We start from the raw sequence: 20,061 nt of genomic DNA on the forward strand, positions 1-20,061 counted from the left end.
CAATCAAAGGCTAGGGACACCAAGAGCATGGGGTTCCGCACCTTACCATGTGCCTAATAGACACTGATGGATCTATCCTCCATGAACCTAATTCTTTTTTTAACCCTGTTTTTTTATTTTTTGGCCTTCACAACATCCCATGGTAACAAGTTCCACAGGTTGACTGTGCATTGTGTGAAGAAGTACTTCCTTATGCTTGTTTTAAACCGGCTGCCTATTAATTTCATTGAGTGACTCCTAGTTCTTATGTCACATGAAAAAGTACATAACATGCCCCTATTCACTTTCTCTAGACCATTCATGATTTTATAGATGTCTAATCATAGCTCCCCCTGTCAATGCTTTTCTAAGATGAACAGTTCCAATCTTTAATCTCTCCTTCTTTGGAAGTTGTTCCAAACCCCTAATCATTTTTGTTGCCCACCTCTGTACCTTTCTAATTCTTTTTTGAGATGGAGTAACCAAAACTGCATGCAGTATTCAAGGTATGGGCATACCAAGGATTTATAAAGCGCCATGATTATATTTTCTGTTTTATTATCTATCCCTGTCCTAATGGTTCCTATTTATTTTACAGACCAGTCAACTTAACTTCTGTACCTGGAAAAATAATGGAGCAAATAATTAAGCAATTAATTTGCAAATACCTAGAAGACAATAAGGTGATAAATAACAGTCAGCAAGGATTTATCAAGAACAAATCATGTCAAACCAACCCGATAGCTTTCTTTAATAGGGTAACAAGCCTTGTGGATAGGGAGGAAGCGGTAGATGTAGTATATCTTGACTTTAGTAAGGCTTTTGATACGGTCTCGCATGACCTTCTCATAAACAAACTAGAGAAATACAACCTAGGTGGAGCTACTATAAGGTGGGTGCATAACTGGTTGGAAAATCATTCCCAGAGAGTTATCATCAATGGTTCACAATCATGGTAGAAGGGCATAACGAGTGAGGTCCAGCAGGGATCAGTTCTGGGTCAGTTCTGTTCAGTATCTTCATCAATGATTTAGATAATGGCATAGAAAGTACACTTATAAAGTCTGCAGATGATACCAAGCTGGGAGGGGTTGCATGTGCTTTGGAGAATAGGATTAAAATTCAAAATGATCTAGACAAACTGGAGAAATAGTCTGAAGTAAGTAGGATGAAATTCAATAAGGACAAATGCAAAGTGATCCACTTAGGAAGGAACAATCAGTTACACACATAAAAAATGGGAAATGACTGTATAGGAAGGAGTACTGTGGAAAGGGATCTGGGGGTCATAGTGGATCACAAGCTAAATATGAGTCAACAGTGTAATGCTGTTGCAAAAAAACCAAACAACATTCTTTGATGTATTAGAAGGAGTATTGTAAGCAAGATGCGAGAAGTAATTCTTCCGCTTTACTCGCACTGATTAGGCCTCAGCTGGAGTATTGTGTTCAGTTCTGGGCACCACATTTCAGGAAAGATGTGCACAAATTGGAGAAAGTCCAGAGAAGATTAAAGTTCGAGAAAACATGACCTATGAGGGAAGATTGAAAAAACTGGGTTTGTTTAGTCTGGAGAAGAGAAGACTGAGGGGAGGGACATGATAACAGTTTTCAAAGTACATAAAAGGTTGTTACAAGGAGGAGGGAGAAAAATTGTTCTTCTTTATCTCTGAGGATAGGACAAGAAGCAATGGGCTTAAACTACAGCAAGGGCAGTTTAGGTTGGACATTAGGAAAACTTCCTGTCAGTGGTTAAGGAAGTGGTTAAGCACTGGAATAAATTGCCTAGGGAGGTGGTGGAATCTCCATCATTGGGGATTTTTAAGAGCAGGTTGGACAAACACCTGTCAGGGATGGTAGATAATACGTAGTCCTGCCTTGAGTGCAGGGGACTGGACTAGATGACCTCTCAAGGTCCCTTCTAGTTCTATGATTCTATTAGCTTTTTTGACTGCCGCTGCACACAGAGCAGATGTTTTCAGAGAATTATCCACAATCACACTAAGAGCTCTTTCTTGAGTGTTAACAGCTAATTTAGACCCCATCATATTGTATGTGTTGTTGGGATTATTTTTTCCAATGTGCATTACTTTGCATTTATCAACACTGAATTTCATCTGCCATTTTGTTGCCCAGTCACCCAGTTTAGTGAGTGTCCTTTGTAACTCTTCACAGTCAGCTTTGGACTTAACTATCTTGAGTAATTTTGTGTCATCTGCAAATTTTGCCACCTCACTGTTCACCCCTTTTTCCAGATCTTTTATGAATATGTTCAAAAGCACTGGTTCTAATACAGATCCTTGGGGAATCCCCATTATTTACCTCTCCTCTGTGAAAACTGACCATTTATCCCTATTCTTTGTTTCTTATCTTTTAACCAGTTACTGATCCATAAGAGGACCTTCCCTCTGATCCCAGGACTGCTTACTTTGCTTAAGAGCCTTTGGTGAGAGACTTTGTCAAAAGCTTTCTGAAAGTCCAACTACACAGTAACCATTGGATCACTCGTCCACATGCTTGTTGACACCTTCAAAAAATTCTAATACATTGATGAGGCATGATTTCCCTTTACAAAAGCCATGTTGACTCTTCCCCAAGATATTTTATTTAAGGCTAAGATTTTGTCATGGTTATTTTTAGTAAAAATCAGACAGGTCATGGGCAATAAACAAAAAATCACAGAAGCCGTGACCTGTCTGTGACTTTTGCTGCTGCGGTTCCATGGTTTCCCCCGCCACAGTGGTGGCTGAGAGCTGTGGCGTTCCCACTCTGCCAGTGGCACCTGGAAGCTGCATGAGGGCGTGTGGGGGGGAGGAGGCCCTCTCCGCCCACAGCGTCTGGGAGCTGCAGGGTGACCATATTTCCCGAAGAGAAAATGGGACACCCCCAGCTGCTGCCTGAGGCATGTCCCCCATACCAATGCACGCAAGGCTGTCACCCGTCGCTGGAACCCTGAGGATGGCCCCCTCAGGAGTCTGTCACCTGTCGCTGGAACCTTGCAGAGGGCCTCATAGCACTGAAACCCTGCCAGGGCCCCACTGGCTGCCAGCTCCAGAGTCCTGCAGGCCCTGGGCTGAAGCAGAGAATTTCAGGAAGGTCTCTGGAAGTCAGGGATTCCATGACTTCCATGACCTCCGTGACTTAAATGTAGCCTTAATTATATTCAAACGTGTGTCTGATAATTCTATTCTTTACTATAGATTCAAACAATTTGTCTGGTGCTGAAGTAAAACTTACTGGCCTGTAAATTGCCAGGTTTGCCTCTGAAGCCTTTTTTAAAAATTGGTGTTACATTAGCTACCCTCCAGTCATCTGGTACAGAGGCTGATTTAAGCGATACTTTAATTGACTCTCATACTGTCACTCCACCATCAACACAACCTACTCCTTTATTCCTATATATTTTGTACTCTGGTATTACCATGTCCCATTGATTATCATTACATCTCATAACAAAAGAACTAGGGGTCATCAAATGAAATTAATAGGCAGCAGGTTTAATACAAACAAAAGGAAGTATTTCTTCACACAATACACAACCTGTGGAACTCTTTGCCAGAGGACGTTGTGAAGGCCCAGACTTTAACAGGGTTAAAAAAATAACTAGATAAATTCAGGGAGGATTGCCCATCCTGGCTAATAGCCATTGATGGACCTGGGATAGTGTCCCTAGCTTCTGTTTGCCAGAAGCTGGGAATGAATGACAGGGAATGAATCACTTGATGATTACCTGTTCTGTTCATTCCCTCTGGGGCACCTGGCACTGGCCTCTGTCGGAAGACAGGATACTGGGCTAGACGGATCTTTGGTCTGACCCAGTATAGCCGTTCTTATCATTGTTCCACTATTACATCAATATTCTCATTTAATGCCAGGCACTCTAGCTCACCCATCTAAGTATTTAGACTTCTAGCATTTGTATATATCTATTTGTACATTTTGTCACTGAATCTGGTTCTTCGAGACATTCTGTAAATGCAGAACACACAACCTGCCCTCTCTTCTCACAGCTCAGAGTCTTTTATAAGGATTCTTGGTGGCAAATGTTAGGGATGCTCTGCCCTTTATTCCCTTGGTAGGGGTCATGCAAGGGTAGTCAGAGGGCATGTCCAGCCCCAATGGACACTACTGGTCAAAAATTCTGATCTCCTGTGAATTGGGTATATGCATACCAAGAGTGGGATCCATGTCTAAAGATACTAAAAGAAAGATTTACTGAATCCCACTGTATTTAATAAAATGTTTGAGTAAATTAAAACAAGTGATGGCAGTAAGGGAAGAGTATCACTCAGCTCACTATCGTACATACCTTTGATGTTACTGGATGCTTTGTTTGCCATATGAAATATGGTTTTACACAAAAAAATATTTTCAGAGAAAGATGTTTTGTTTGTTAAATTTTCTCTGGGCACAAATGCATAAATAACTAAGATCTTTCCACCCCTTGATTCTCAAAGAGTTCATAGGATCACTAAATCTCAACAGCTGCCTCTGCAGAAGTGGACAGTCAAGCAAAACAAAAACTGCTACAACACCAGGACCTTTCTACTGACCTAGTTAGGTTAGCCTCAGTTTTAGAAGCTCTTCCTTGAAGAATTTCTCTTTTACGTTACTATTGTAACAGGACTTTACCACCTGGATGAAAGCAACAGCAGCCACCAAGTCCCTGATTCTAAAAAGTACTAAGCATGTGCTCAATGCTTTGCTGAATCAGGACCCAAGAGCTGAGTTCACACACCTCTGTGTTCTGGCTCAATCATCATACTTACACTTCCATTCGGATTAAATTACGACAGAGGTTCCAGTACAACTTTGCTTCCTATTCTTGTTGACAAAGACAGTGGAAGGAGTCTTGGGGAACCTTCTTCCTGTCCCTCTCGGAAGAATATAGTTTCAAGCACACACATCCCAAAAGGAAAAGATATTGGACAATTTCTGCATCAATATCACTAATCAGGTGTCAATATCATAAAGAAACTATTCTGTGTTACTGAAGTTGTGTCAGGCTTTACTTCTGCATATCATCTCTGGAAAGAATCCCACTCAGTGTGGATTATACTGTGGCATCCCAAGCAAAAAATAATGATAAGGTTACTTGAGGTACTCAAAGTCAAACCCAGCTTAAGCTTCCACCTTGTTAGCTTTCACGCCTTTGAACATTAAGCTCAAAGGTTTTTCTTTTGACCAAGCAGAATTTTTTTTCCTCCCCACCCTCAGTGAAGTCTCCCCTTTCCAATGCATTCATTAACATGGGGAAATTTCATTTAGAGACAAGTTGGATACTACATGATGGTTTCAGGCCAAGGTGAAAACACACACACTCTGGGCCACAAGTAGGAAGTTCTATCAGTAATTGCTGGGTACTGTCCCCTTCCCAGCTGTGGAAATCCTTTGAAGCAGGAGCCTTAAAGAGAAACACTTCTCTGTACAGAACTACTGAGGCTACAATTGCCCTTAAGCTAAACTAAATAAAGATTTCAGAAAGGAGGATCCAAGTGATCTAGAGAGAATCAAGAATTCCCATCTTCTATTGAATATGTGCTGCCTAACATAATGAAGTAACCCATCAGTCCAGAATGGTTGATACGAAGAAAACTACAAGATGTCTTCTACTTTGTAATAATAGTTTACTTCTAGAGAGGTACATGTCAAAACATTCACTTAATTTGTTTTATTAACTGCTAGGAGTGTGTCTATTCTAAAAGTAGGTGCTAGATTTTCTAAGGTGAGAAAAAAAAATATTACAAACCAGAATGTTCTAACACAAGAGCAGAATGGAGCTCTAAACTTTAAAAAGGCGCCACAGGACAGTAATTAATTAAAGTTATATAATTCACCTACTGACTTGATGAGGCACCTGAAAGTACTGTAAGTTTGTGTCAGTGATTTTTTTTTATTGCATATGATAAATACTGATTGGATGTTCTGTGTCATTCCTACATTACAGCAGGATTCATGTGGTGAGAATGGTGTAAAATGACACTTCCTGGCATAGCAGAGTTTAATTGCATCTTCCATTCCATTTCTTTTGTACATCACCACTTGCAAAAAATTGCACATAGCCAGTTGAGATAGCAGTGCCATTCTAGCCCCCTCAAACACACACAATCATGACACAAGTTACCTGTTCTAGGATCCAGAGGCCGGTCAATCCGGAACATTTGGGAAGGAATAGCTGGATATACACTCTTGATTGGTAGTGGCTGCAGTCATTTACTTCCCCAGTCATCACACAGACTAATAATCCTCAACCTTTTCCATAGCCCCTTTTTCATGATATTTTGGAAGGAGTTCCCACTTATAATATTCAAACGGAAGGGCAACTGACTCCTTGACACCTCCTTGCAAATCTGAGGTTGAAAACTCCTGATATAGAGACAGTGAGAGTGCAGTTGTACCTTCAGTGAGCTCCCTCGTAAATGCCTTTTTCCCCTTAGACAGTTCAACCCCTATCACATGAAGAAAAACTGAAAAGGACAGGGTACCCAGACCTGTTTCCTTCATCTTCTTCCCACACACCATTGACAGCATGTATGCCAAAAGAGAGGAAGAAGGACAGCAGCCATATGTGCAATTCCAAAAGACAATAGGCCTTCTTCACCCAACTGTTCTGTAACCCAAACTGCGTACTGTGTTTGAGTTGGCAAGTACTGCAGTTCCAAGTGAAACTTACTTTTAAAGCTAGTCACTTTTAATTTTTATTTCTTCTCATTCTTTATACTGTCTAGAAGAGAAGTTCTCAAACTGTGGGTCCTGACCCCAAAGTGGGCAGCGACCCTGTTTTAATCGAGTCGCCAGGACTGGCATTAGACTTGCTGGGGCCTGGGACCAAAGTACAAGGGTTTTCAGCCTTGGGTGGCGGGGCTCAGGCTACAATTTCCCCCTCCCAAGCCTGAAGCCCTTGGGCTTTGGCTATGGCACCTGCCCAGGATGGTGGGGCTCAGGCTTCAGCTTTGGCCCCTTTGCCTGGGGCAGCAGGGCTTTGGCGGGCTCAGGCTTCAGTACCCCCTCCTGGGGACATGTAGTAATTTTTGTTGTCAGAAGGGAGTTACAGTTCAATGAAGTTTGAGGAATCCCTGATCTAGAAAAATATAAATGCCTTCCTCAACAGGTGAAGCCAACAACACCTTTCTACAATCAACTGACAGAAAGGAATGTCACCACACTTTAAAAGTGAGTTCATCATTTAAGGGACTCCACTTTAGATTACCTGAGGAAAAAGACATTCTTTCCCAAGTTTGACTGGAGTGATGCCTGGCAAGGAGATAAGTACACCATCACATTACATTGATTCCATTAAGAGTGTGTGAATATTCGGACAACATACAGAACAACCTGAGTATCAGAAAGTTACCCAGACCTTCATAAAAAAACATATTAATGAAATCTTTATTGCAAATTCAGTCTGTTGGAACTTTACTAATGTCACCGAGTGACCAGCAAAAAAGCCAACAGCAGAATCTCCATAGGATGTATATAACTCTACAGTTCCAAAACACAGATTTTACATTTGCTCTAAGAGATCTGGGTAAAGGAACATCAAGCTTTTCATTTTTAAATTGCTATTCCCAAAGCCAGCAGTGTCAGAAATCCACCATTGCTGTTTAGTATACACCTCTACCCCGATATAACGCGACCCGATAGAACACAATTTCGGCTATAACGCGGTAAAGCAGTGCTCTGGGTGGTGAGGCTACACACTCAGGCGGATCAGCGCGTCTGGCTCCGACACACTGCTTTGAGTGGCATGTTAAGGGTGCCGGGCCAGGGGTTGGATAAGGGGCAGAGGGTCTTGGGGGGCGGTCGGGGGAGGGGGGGGGGTTGGACGGTTTGGAGGTTCTGGGGGCGGGGCAATCAGGGGACAGGGGCATTGGAGTCCCGGGGGGCCTGTCAGGGGGCGGGGGTGTGGATAGGAGTCAGGGCAGTTCAGAGGACAGGGAGGGGAGTTGGATGGGTCGGGCGTTCTGAGGGGTCAGTCAGGGGGCGGGAAGTGACTATTAATAACGGAAACGCTCGAGGCAAAGCAAGTTCGATATAACGTGGTTTCACCTATAAAGCAGTAAGATTTTTTGGATCCTGAGGACCGCGTTCTATTGGGTAGAGGTGTATTATGTTAAATGGTCTTGGTGGTCTTAGTATAGTTCTCTACTGGCAACAGAGTACCCATTGTAACTAGTACCCTTGTTATTAGCCCAACTAGAGAGTGTATGCTCATTTATTCCTTGATGAGTGAACTATTGTTCCACTGCCAAGACATGGATATTCCATAACAATATTGAAGCACACCTGTAAAAAAAAAAAAAAAAAAGTATGTGGTAGCTTGTACTGCTAATGCTGTATTAGGATTTCAGCCTCCACAACTTCTTCTCTAATATGGTGTATTTAGCTAGGTAACATTTCTATATTACATGTAGTCAAACAAATTGGAATACCTGACCTGGTTTACGCTCTGCTCTAAAGCCCAAACTCAGACGAATCCAACCCCAAACATGTTGAATTTACACCATCCAATTGCATACTATACTACCAGCCCATCTTCTGCCTGCCACTGACTGTCCCCCTGCCCCAACTATAGTTCTTATTAACTTGTTTACAATGTCACCTGAAAGCCACTTGATAAGACAAACAAGTTTGTTTATGTTTACAGAAGATAATGCTGTCCGCTTCTTGTTTACAATGTCACCTGAAAGCGAGAACAGGTGGTAGTGTGGCACTTTTGTAGTCAGTTTTGCAAGGTATTTATGTGCCAGATATGCTAAACATTCGTATGTCCCTTCATGCTTCGGCCACCATTCCAGAGGACATGCTTCCATGCTGATGTCTTTCTTTAAAAATATGTGCTCTGTGTTTTACCAGCATTCTTGTCATAAGAGTCTCTGATGATGACCCAGCATGTTGTTCATTTTAAGAATACTTTCACTGCAGATTTGACAAAATGCAAAGAAGGTACCAATGTGAGATTTTGAAAGATAGCTACAGCATTTGACCCACAGTTTAAGAATCTGAAGTGCCTTCCAAAATCTGAGAGGGATGAGATATGGAACATGCTGTCAGAAGTCTTAAAAGAGCAACACTACGATGCAGAAACTACAGAACCCAAACCACCAAACAAGAGAATCAACCTTTTGTTGCTGGAATCTGACTCAGATGATGAAAATGAACATGTGTCGCTCCACATGGCTTTGGATTGTTATTCAGCAGAACCCATCATCAGCATGGAAGCATGCCTTCTGGAATGGTGGCCGAAGCATGAAGGGGCATACAAATCTTTAGCATATCAGGAACGTAAATACCCTGCAAAGCTGACTACAAAACTGCCACACGAACACCTGTTCTCACTTTCAGGTGACATTGTAAATAAGAAGCGGGCAGCATTATCTTCTGTAAACGTAAACAAACTTGTCTGTCTTAGCAAGTGGCTGAACAAGAAGTAGGACTGAGTGGACTCGTAGGCGCTAAAGTTTTACATAGTTTTGTTTTTGAGTGCAATTATGTAACAAAAAATCTACATTTGTAAGTTACACTTTCACAATAAAGAGATCACAATACAGTATTTGTATGAGGTGAATTGAAAAATGCTCTTTTTTTGCAGTGCAAATATTTATAATAAAAAATATAAAGTGAGCACTATACACTTTGTATTCTGTCAGGTTTCAGAGTAACAACCGTGTTAGTCTGTATTCGCAAAAAGAAAAGGAGTACTTATGGCACCTTAGAGACTAAATTGGTTAGTCTCTAAGGTGCCACAAGTACTCCTTTTCTTTTTGTATTCTGTGTTGTAACTGAAATCAATATATTTGAAAATGTAGAAAAACCACAAATATTTGTAATAAATTGCAATTGGTATTCTATTAACAGTGTGATTAATCATGATTATTTTTTAAATCATTTGACAGCCCTATTAATTTTCCATTTTAATTTTAACATGATTTTAAAAATTAACTACAACTACCAATTAAATAGTTGTCTTAAAATGGGGCAGCCAATAGAAGAACACCACCCTCCATCACTCTTGGGGAGAAAATGCTGTAATCTACAGCCACTGGCCCTTTGGTGTGAGGGAGAATTAAAGTAGCATTCCAGTATTTCCATTTGCCATAGAGTACTCCTGATGTCTTGCACTGATCTATGCAGAAACCACTCTGAAGTTAACTACAAACATGCAACCAGATGCAGCTGGGAGGAAAAAAAATCAACCAGGAAATCCAATGCATACTCCTTCAAAAAGCCATGAAGAAAATATAACAAAGAATCTCATAGTGAATGACTAAACTATATGGCTCCCTCTTGTGCTTATAATGCCACATTTCAGTGCAGAAACCAACCGCCCCCCAACATTAAACCACGAACATTTGGACTCTGTTCACCCTTCAGTGCACATACAATGCCCATAAGTGTTAACAGAAGTTACACACAAGCTTATCCAGCAAAGAAAAAAAAAAACCCTGTGGTATACAAAAGTTCTCTTTGGAACAAGCTATAAAAACCTCTTAAAAGAAAAGCTACTTAGATACAAGGCTACTGATTTCAAAATTTCCTGCTCTTTATAAGTAGCGTTCCAGGGCCCAAATATACCTTTCAAGTCCATCTGCAAGAATTTTTTCCCCTTAACTATTTTTTAGTTATCAAATTACATACATTTAAAAAGGGTTCAGTTTGGTTTATAGGTCCTGGCTAACGTGCTCAAGGGTTTATTTTTGTCTGCTCAACCTCACACCTGTTTTTGCTTATCAAACCAGACTACAGTTTAGCTTGTAACAGCTGTTAAAAGCAGAAGTCTGCCTGTTCTTCATGTGTATCCAAGGCTAATCACTTCGGGAAGGGTTTAGAAATATGCTCTTATGAGAATACCCTGTTTATGGAGAAGCTAGTGAAACAAAGCAGACTACTACCAGTCAAACAACATTTAAATCTACATGCACATGAAAAGCAAATCTGTTTTAATGACTATCAACCTTATTTGTGAAGTATTTTGGGAATTTAGTGGGTTAATGGAGCAGTCACTTAGAGTCACTAAAAACAGGCACATTGTGCAAGCTAAAACCAATCCAGAATGAAGGGGTTAAAATCTTCTTACTTCACTCAATAGTCTCATCCTTCCTTCTAATGTTTGCAGCCATCATCAAAACACCTATTTTAAGATGCCACAAGTTCTGCCTTCTGTGTTGGAGAAGCTAGCAAGAGCGTGGAGGAAGTTGGAAGACTGGTTTGTATTTTCAGGGGCAAGTATCAAATTCAAAAAGATTAGCCTGCATGTCTAAATCCTGGTCACATGGGCCAGCTTTAATACAAATTTCTACACTAAAAACATGGGAAGTACTAAAGGAAATAAGTGATGCACAAAATCAAATACCGTATTCCCCTCTGAAAAGCATGCAACTTACACTCTGCATAGAGTAGCACCCTTTATGGTTAGGAAGCAAGACAGCTTTTATTATGAATTCATTTCTGGCCCTACTCCCAGTCCCATTTCCACAGGCTTATAACTTCCAAAATCATTCACCATTTGGATCAATACTTTCAATGCTAGACTTTTTCCCAAAAAGTGATTTGTGTGCATGTGTGGAAAATTATACCAACATTACTATGGGCTTTTCTGATTTATGAGAAAGGATTTTTTGTTTTGATGGCGGACAGAGATGTGTGAGGGGGATTTGGGGGGAAGCGGTTCTCCTGCTATTTTTCCTGCATTCTACAATACTCTGCAAATTACCAGCTCTCTCCGGAAAAAAAAAAAGTTGTAAAATACATATCACAAACCAGGGGTCGGGACCCCTCAGGGGGTTGTGAGGTTATTACATGAGGGGTCATGAGCTGTCAGCTTCCACCCCAAACCCAACTTTGCCTCCAGCATTTATAATGGTATTAAATATATTTAAAAGTGTTTTTAATTTATAAGGGGGGTCGTACTCAGAAGCTTGCTATGTGAAAGGGGTCACTAGTACAAAAGTTTGAGAACCACTGTCATAAACCAAAGGATGTGCAATGTGGCAGTTAACATTGACCCTTACCTACTAAATTTTTGGACAGATTTTAACTGTTCAAAATTAACTTGTGTTCTAGAACTTCTGCTGGTTCTAGTTCAGATGGCTCCTTTCCCTTCTCGGCTACAGCGTCCTCTGAGCAGGCAGGTGCTGGGCGTAGACGGGCGGGCGCAGGCTTGGTGACAGGTCAGCACGGAGGGAGCCAGGGACATTGCAGCCAGGAATGGGCAAGGAAACATAGGGGCTGGATCCACCAGAAGCCTGGGGCAGAGCTGGAGTCAGGCAGTGTCAGGAGCCAGGTTGCAGGATTGCTTGGACAACAGATCCCAGCACAGGTAGGGGTAAGGCCAGGACAGGATGGACTTTGTGGGGTGCAACCCCTGCTCCTCTGGAAAGCCCGAGTTTTCCACCACCCGATCTTCATCCCAGCTCTACTCACTACCCCCAATCTCCCACTGCTTCCTCTTAGGGCTTCCCACACCCTGCATTCCCTCACTTCTTTTTTTAAGAACTCCAGCACTGGTCTACCTCCAATCAAAACCATTCCATAATGGGAACTAGCACAAACCCCAATGCAAATGAAAATGACTATTAACATTTGATAGTGTACAGCCATTGTAGCCCAATGCATTAATGGCAAATGGAATGAGTAAAACCTGGGAATCAAAAATTCCTAAATTCCAAACCCAGATCTGCCAATGATTCACTGTGCGATCTTAGGTGAGTCACTTAGGCAGAGTCTATGCTAGAAAGGACTTGCTGATACAGCTATCACAGCAAAAAAAACCCTCTTAGTGTAGATGCAGCTTATATAAGCAAAAAAGCACTTTTTTGCCGGTATAGCTTATACCAGTACCCCAAGTGAAAAAAGTTATACCAGCAAAAGCAAATTTTACTACACATTACTACATAAAAGTTTTTAGTGTAGACCTGGCCTAGCTCTCATTTTCCCCATTTGTAAAACTGGGCATCAAATCATGCTTGTTCTGTGTTTTGGAAACAACTTTGATCCCCAAGCACGTGTTTCTTTTCTATAATCAGTATTTATTTGAATAATTTTGCTATTACATATACTATATAATATATATTAATTGCAGTTAACTCATGTGATTAACTCAAAAAAATTAATCACAATTAATTGCAGTTTTAATTGCACTGTTAAACAGAATATCAATTGAAATTTATTAAATATTTTGTATCTTTTTCTACATTTTCATATATAATGTATTCTGTGTTGTAACTGAAATCGAAGTGTATATTATTCTTGATTATAAATATTTGCACTGTAAAAGATAAACAAAAGAAATCTTATTTTTCAGTTCACCTCATACAAGTACTGTTGTGAAATCTCTGTTGTGAAAGTGCAACTTATAAATATAGATTTTTTTTGGTTACATAACTGCACTCAAAAACAAAACAATGTGAAACTTCAGAGCCTACAAGTTCACTCAGTCCTACTTCTTGTTCATCTAATCGCTAAGAGAAACAAGTTTGTTTACATTTACAGAAGATAATGCTGCACTCTTATTTACAATGTCACCAGAAAGTGAGAACAGATATTTGCATGGCATGTTTGTAGCCAGCATTGCAGGTATTTATGTGCCAGATATGCTAAACATTCACATGCCCCTTCATGCTTCGGCCACCATTCCAGAGGACACGCTGAAGACGCTCGTTTAAAAAAAATAATGCATTAATTAAATCTGTGACTGAACTCCTTGGGGGAGAATTGTATGTCCCCTGCTCTGTTTTACCCGCATTCTGGCATATATTTCATGTTATAGCAGTCTTAGATGATTAGCCAGCACATTGTTCATTTTAAGAACACTTTCACTGCAGATTTGACAAAATGCAAAGAAGGTACCAATGTGAGACAGCTACAGCACTTGACCCATGGTTTAAGAATCTGAAGGGCCTTCCAAAATCTGAGAGGGATGAGGTGTGGAGCATGCTTTCAAAAGTCTTAAAAGACCAACACTCCGATGAAGAAACTACAGAACCCGAACCACCAAAAAAGAAAATCAACCTTCGGCTGGTGGCATCTGAGTCAGATAATGAAAATGAACATGTACTGCTTTGGATTGTTATCAAGCAGAACCCGTCATCAGCCTGGACGCATGTCCTCTGGAATGGTGGTTGAAGCATGAAGGGACATATGAATAGTTAGCGCATCTGGCACATAAATATCTTGTGATGCTGGCTACAACAGTGGCATGAGAACGCCTGTTCTCATTTTCAGGTGACATTGTAAACAAGAAGCGGGCAACATTGCCTCCTGCAAATGTGTAAACACTAGTTTGTCTGAGCAACTGGCTGAACAAGAAGTAGGACTGAGTGGACTTGCAGGCTCTAAAGCTTTACATTGTTTTATTTTTGAATGCAGGTTTTTTTGTACATAAGTCTACATTTGTAAGTTTAACTTTCATGATAAAGAGATTGCACTACACTACTCTTATTAATTGAACTGAAAAATATGATTTTTTGGTTTTTTACAGTGCAAGTACTTGTAATCAAAAATAAATATAAAGTGAGCATTGTACACTTTGTATTCTGTGTTGCAACTGAAATCAATATATTTGAAAATGTAGAAAACACCAAAAAATATTTAAATAAATGGTATTCTATTATTGTTTAACAGTGCGATTAATCGCGATTAATTTTTTTAATCGCTTGACAGCTCTAACATATACTGAAGACTAGAGTTAACCTAGAGCTCTTTTCAAAGAGCAAAATCCATATCAGTTACTCATAAGTCTTCATCCAAGACATTGATAAAGAGAATCTCTTGGAACCCTTGGTGCCAAACAAGTTGAAAATCTCACTCGTGCATTATTGCTGAATGCAAGTTAATAAATACACTTGGCCAGATCCACTATTGTGATATGGTTGTTGTGTATTACTCCACTGATGCAAAACACCTGTAAATCCAGCTTAACTGGCCAGTTAGAATGGGTTTATGGCTGCCTGGTGTTGTTGAGTGGCACAAAGCAACTGGAACATACCAGTGAATCTGGCCCCATATATTTATATATCACTTTTCTTTCCAAAGGAAACCAAAGTGCTACAAACTAATATATAAATTATATATGCATAAAGGGATCACTTCACCTACCACTGAAATGCAGTCTACTTTATGGTGAAACAGCAGCTGCTTAAAGTTTTGTATAATGCAGCTGAATTATTAAAGCAGGAAGAAAAGCATGCCACAGAGGAGTTTCAGGTATAGGGAATCTGGCCAGGACATCTGTATGTCTGCCAAAAGGGCCATGGGGATCTTTAATGTTCGCAAGTGCCCAGGACCTTGGTTTTAACAACTAATTCAAAAAACCACCACTTCCACTAGTAAACATCCTGTTGGAGGAGTATTGATTTAATGTTGACTCAGAGGGAAGGGTGCCATCTACTGAATCATGTAAACAACTTCCATGGAGTCCATCTAAAATATTAACATATCCCAAACCAAGCAGAATCAGGCTGATTACCACCACAAGGTATTACAGTTGGAATTATTAGGTAAATCCACACTTCTGAATCAAAGTAGTACCGCACCAATCTTTATATAAATACAAATATATTACTACATAGAATACTGAAGTCTGTGTGATCATCCACAGGAGATTTCCCAATTAATTCTGTTCTAAAACCAATTATTGATTTATTGTAGATATTCTTACTGGAAAGCCACACCAGTTTCTTCTCCCAAAGAATTTTTCTGGCATTTTTCTATCCTAGCACAATTTACAACATGGTTTGAAAATGCCTAACACAAACCAGTTTATTAATTACAAAGCTATTTTCATGGTAATTTTTAAATACTGAAGAAATATAAAATCTTAAAATTCAATACATACTGGATCAAAACAATAGCTAAGTCTAAATTGAGATTGTTTGCGGCTTGTCTCGTTTTTGATCGGACACATGGCTGCTGTGTGCGCGCATCACTGTTAGAAGTCAGGGATTTTTATTTTTTGCAACACAAGTTTGTTGCAAGATGAAGTTCCACATAAAAGATCTCAGCTAGATTTTCTTTTTTGGGGGTTGAGGGGGTGGAGATAAAAATTGAACTGAGTTAGACATTCTTTAACGGTCAAACTTGAACAGATATAACATTCCAGTTTGGGTGCCATGCAATCATAATGGTCATCAATGAGAAGCAAGGTTCCAGGTACCTGGGGACATAATGTGGTGCAGCAAGGACTACCAGAACTAGAGAGCCAATTCTGGACATTCACATTAATCTAAAGTTCAAATGACTTGAACTAGTTTCCACATCCTCTCCTCTTTACACAAGTTGACTTAGATCACAAGAAACACAAAGCTAATCACATAATTCAGTTAACGTTTATCAAACGGCTACAAAAAGAGATCTCTCTCAAATGTTATAAAAAATTCTTTAGATGTTCTTTTCCTTGCCAAAACATTTAAGCAATCACTTGCAACTTAAACAGACACACACTCCCCACTGTTCTATTTATACTTTACTATATAACATTGTATTCTACATAGATTCTTATACAACATCATAATTACAGTAGTATCAGTTTATGCATATTGGCAAGTCATTGCAAAGAAATTCTGCAACTTACTATGTGCAGACAAGTCCATTACGTTTAGTCACTTTTCTCAGCAAACCAGGCTTTCGCACTGGCCTTAGGTTAATTTTAATAACTAAGACCCTGATCATGACAAACACTTATGCACATGCCTAACTTTACTACTGTGGAGTAAACCCAAAAGTAAATCCAATGAAATCAATGTGACTAAGTAATGGCAGTAAATTCACACGCACACATGTATTTGCAGGATCAGGGAATGAGGCTATGCCTGCACTTAATGTGACATGTAGAGTACAGATAGCACATGCCAGCTATTACACATAAAAATAGCAGTGTAGACCATGAGATGTGGCTTAGGTGAGTAGAGTGCTCTACATGCCGGAACCCCCGTGTATATACCCTACACAGTTCTCTATATGCCCAAACAGTGCCTCCCATTTCTACACTGCTATTTTTTGCAGTGTAGTGTCCTGCTTTCTCCACCACAGTAAAGGCTCCAGCAGTGGGGAGGCAGCAGGGAAAGGCTTTGGCAACTCCCGGATATATGAGCTTTTCCTCACTGCCTCATCACTGCCAGAGCCTTTCAATGCAGTGTATAGATACATGCGTAGTGCCTGTACTCTACACTCCACCAAGCACTAATCATGTTCATACTGTGCTAGTAATTCCTTTTAAAATCATTAGAACTACTCGAGCAACATAAGATACTACTCAGCATGACTAATGTGGCATTATATGCTCCCTTCATAACACTCCCCCCATCCCCCCGACAGAAGTGCATTGCTGGCAGTGCAGCTGTGGATTGCCAGCTATGAGTAGTAAAGTGGGAGGTTTCGCAGTGCAGGGAGTTGACCTCAGTACCCTTCTGTGAATTCTGTCCCAAATCAAGGGCAGGAGGCAAGAACCCACCATTCTCCGCTAGAGCAATGCTCCCATGATGCTACTCAGCTCCAAAGGAGTATCATTTCCTTTGATGACCATACATTATCTGTCAAAGCACTGCGTTTTCAAAAATTGTCTCTAAGTGCATTAAGCACTAACAGCAGTTGGCAAGTTGACATTCTGATGGGAGTAAACCTATCTAACCTCTTTGAACAGAGCAGAACTTCATGAGCAGAACTTTTTAACCTTTGTTAAGTGAAAGAAAGTAGTTAATAGAAACTGTTTGAAAGACCAAGCTATTCCTTAGTTTTAACAATATCTTTCAACCTACTCCTACTTCCAAACAGATGCCCTCTAGTCTACAATCTCCTGTTGGAAATCCCGGAGTGTCATGTGCTCCTTATACACAGATAATGCCATAAGCAGCTTTGATGACTGGATATCAAGTGCTTCCTTGGCAATGACAGCCCAATACACTCACAATATTGATTATACCTATATGCCAAAGCAATAATTTGCTACTTTGTGACAAATTAAATTAAAGGATTACTTCAGAAATTTGATGAGAAATGTATAGAAAAACTTTTGTATAATATCTCCACATTTCCATTTTGCTACTAGATGGGCACAGTTGTATTTAAAAAAAAAAAAAAAAAATCAAATGAGCTATATTACACTAAAGAAAACCTATTATGGAGCAGTGCACATATGATATAAATGAAAGACTTGTAGAATTAAGTTTCTCCTACTTTAATTAAAATGATTGTTTGACTGTTCCCTGTAAATTGTTACATTTTAACAAACCTGTTAAAATATGACATATCAGCAATAGACAAACATAAGTGAGAAGTTGTATGTTATTTTCAGTTTTTCTAACAGCAATAAAAAATTGCTTTATCATTTAATGTCATTATTTTACCCCTTTTCCTCTCAAAACCCCGTAAGTGCAATATATTCCATACATTAAATTTAAGCTGCTTACCTGAATGACTTTGTAGAAATAGGCATACTGTCTAGCTGTATTTTTATATTGGCTGAAGACATCATGTATGGCCTGAGTTGACTGAAGATACTGCACTTCATCTTCTTCAAAGTATAGAGGGGTATCATATTCACTGGGGAGAGTTTGGATGTATGGCAGCCAGAAAGAGTTAGGATTGGCTCGTTCACAAAGAAGATGGAATGCCAATGTGATATTGCCCATGGCCTGGAGAATTCGGTCTTGAGAATACAAGGACCCTGAATTAACCATAAAGATTGTAAATGGCTGAACTAATTGCCTGGAAAATAGTTATACTAAATGTATTGTAAATTAATACAATTAAAAACTGTGCATGACTATTGTACCAAATAAAAGTGTCTGGGGTCACCAGTGTACAGCACTGCCTGAGATAGGAGATGGTTATCTTGAGTGCCTGTCATACAGCTACGTGGTATCTTTAAGACATTCGGATACATTTTTGTATGGTTAAAAAAAAAGATTAATCCAAAGTAAGGTATCAAAATATAAGCAGCTCACTATTTACATTTATAGCACATGCCATCTCCACATGCATTAGAAACTACCAAAACACATCAGAAATTCCATCACCACTGAAATGCATCCACCCTCTCAGGTGAGAATCGCAGCCAGGCAGATACCTGGTGCATGGGGCAGGGAAGGAGATGGGAAAGAGGAGAGGGCGGCAGAGGAAGGAATGGAAAAGGGAAATTAAATTCTGGTAACTGATACTTCAAGACTCTAGATACTGAAAACCTGATGTTTAGACTGCTATTCCATTCCCATGTCAATTTGTAATGCTGTATCAAAGAAACTCTTCCCATTGTACACATCTATAAGGAAGCTCAAAAATTGCTCTTACCCAACACTGAATTTTTAGCTGATTCAACTGTCATCAGCAACTTTCTAGGAACCCAAAGAAACAACTCTTCTGCCTACGGGGGGCGGGAGGGGGGGACGGGACAAAAAAAACAAAAAAAATCCAAGAAAGTTCAGAAATGTAGTTACTGTTTCACATGAAATATAACAAAAAACCTGTTTCTCTAAAATATCTCAAATATACATGTAAATAAATTAAGAAAATTAAAGGTTTTCATGTCATTTTTTAAATCCTAAATTTATTTTGAATCAAGACTCCTCACCCATCCACTGCCAAGTAAACTGAAATGCTATGAGAACTTCTTACTTTATATTATATTACGACTTAAAGAACATAGGTCGAGCCACTACTTGATTTAAAACATCCTGTATAAATATTACTTTAACATTATGATGCTAAAATGAATTTATCTAGGTTACAAAGTCAAGCACTCAATACTTAGGAAGTACGCAAAGTTAAGATGACTGCGCCACCTTAATTCTTCCCCCTCATGCGTATGTGCTATGATGCAGTCTCTAATTACGTGAAAAATAGAATGTGATCACAGGACCCTTGTCTCTTTTAGTGTATGGGGTGGAGGAAGCTGTTCAATATTTTATCCTCATCATTCAATTAGTAGCCCTTACTTTACTAACTACACACCATCTAAATCCTGTAATGAATATGGAAATATTCATTTCCTTGGCATCTTTGCTATGGCATTTTTCAGCATAGTATCAGAGTGTCTCACGCACATTAACAATTGTCTCCACTGCAAGATAATAGAGCATTATCATCCCAA

At 39.7% G+C, this 20,061-nt stretch overlaps 1 protein-coding gene across 1 annotated transcript in view; it reads right to left on the reverse strand.

Moving 5' to 3' along the window:
• Nucleotides 1-20,061, reverse strand: part of SETD3 (SET domain containing 3, actin histidine methyltransferase) — a 71,494-nt gene that overhangs the window by 22,490 nt on the left and 28,943 nt on the right. The window contains exons 5-6 of the mRNA XM_007064953.4: nucleotides 19,263-19,335; nucleotides 18,383-18,639 (exon numbers count right to left, since the gene is read on the reverse strand). Of these exons, the coding sequence (XP_007065015.1) occupies nucleotides 18,383-18,639; nucleotides 19,263-19,335 (330 nt within the window). The remainder of the gene's footprint in view (nucleotides 1-18,382; nucleotides 18,640-19,262; nucleotides 19,336-20,061) is intronic.

This window comes from Chelonia mydas, chromosome 6, assembly GCF_015237465.2.
Source record: "Chelonia mydas isolate rCheMyd1 chromosome 6, rCheMyd1.pri.v2, whole genome shotgun sequence".
In the NCBI taxonomy this organism is placed as follows: domain Eukaryota; kingdom Metazoa; phylum Chordata; order Testudines; family Cheloniidae; genus Chelonia; species Chelonia mydas.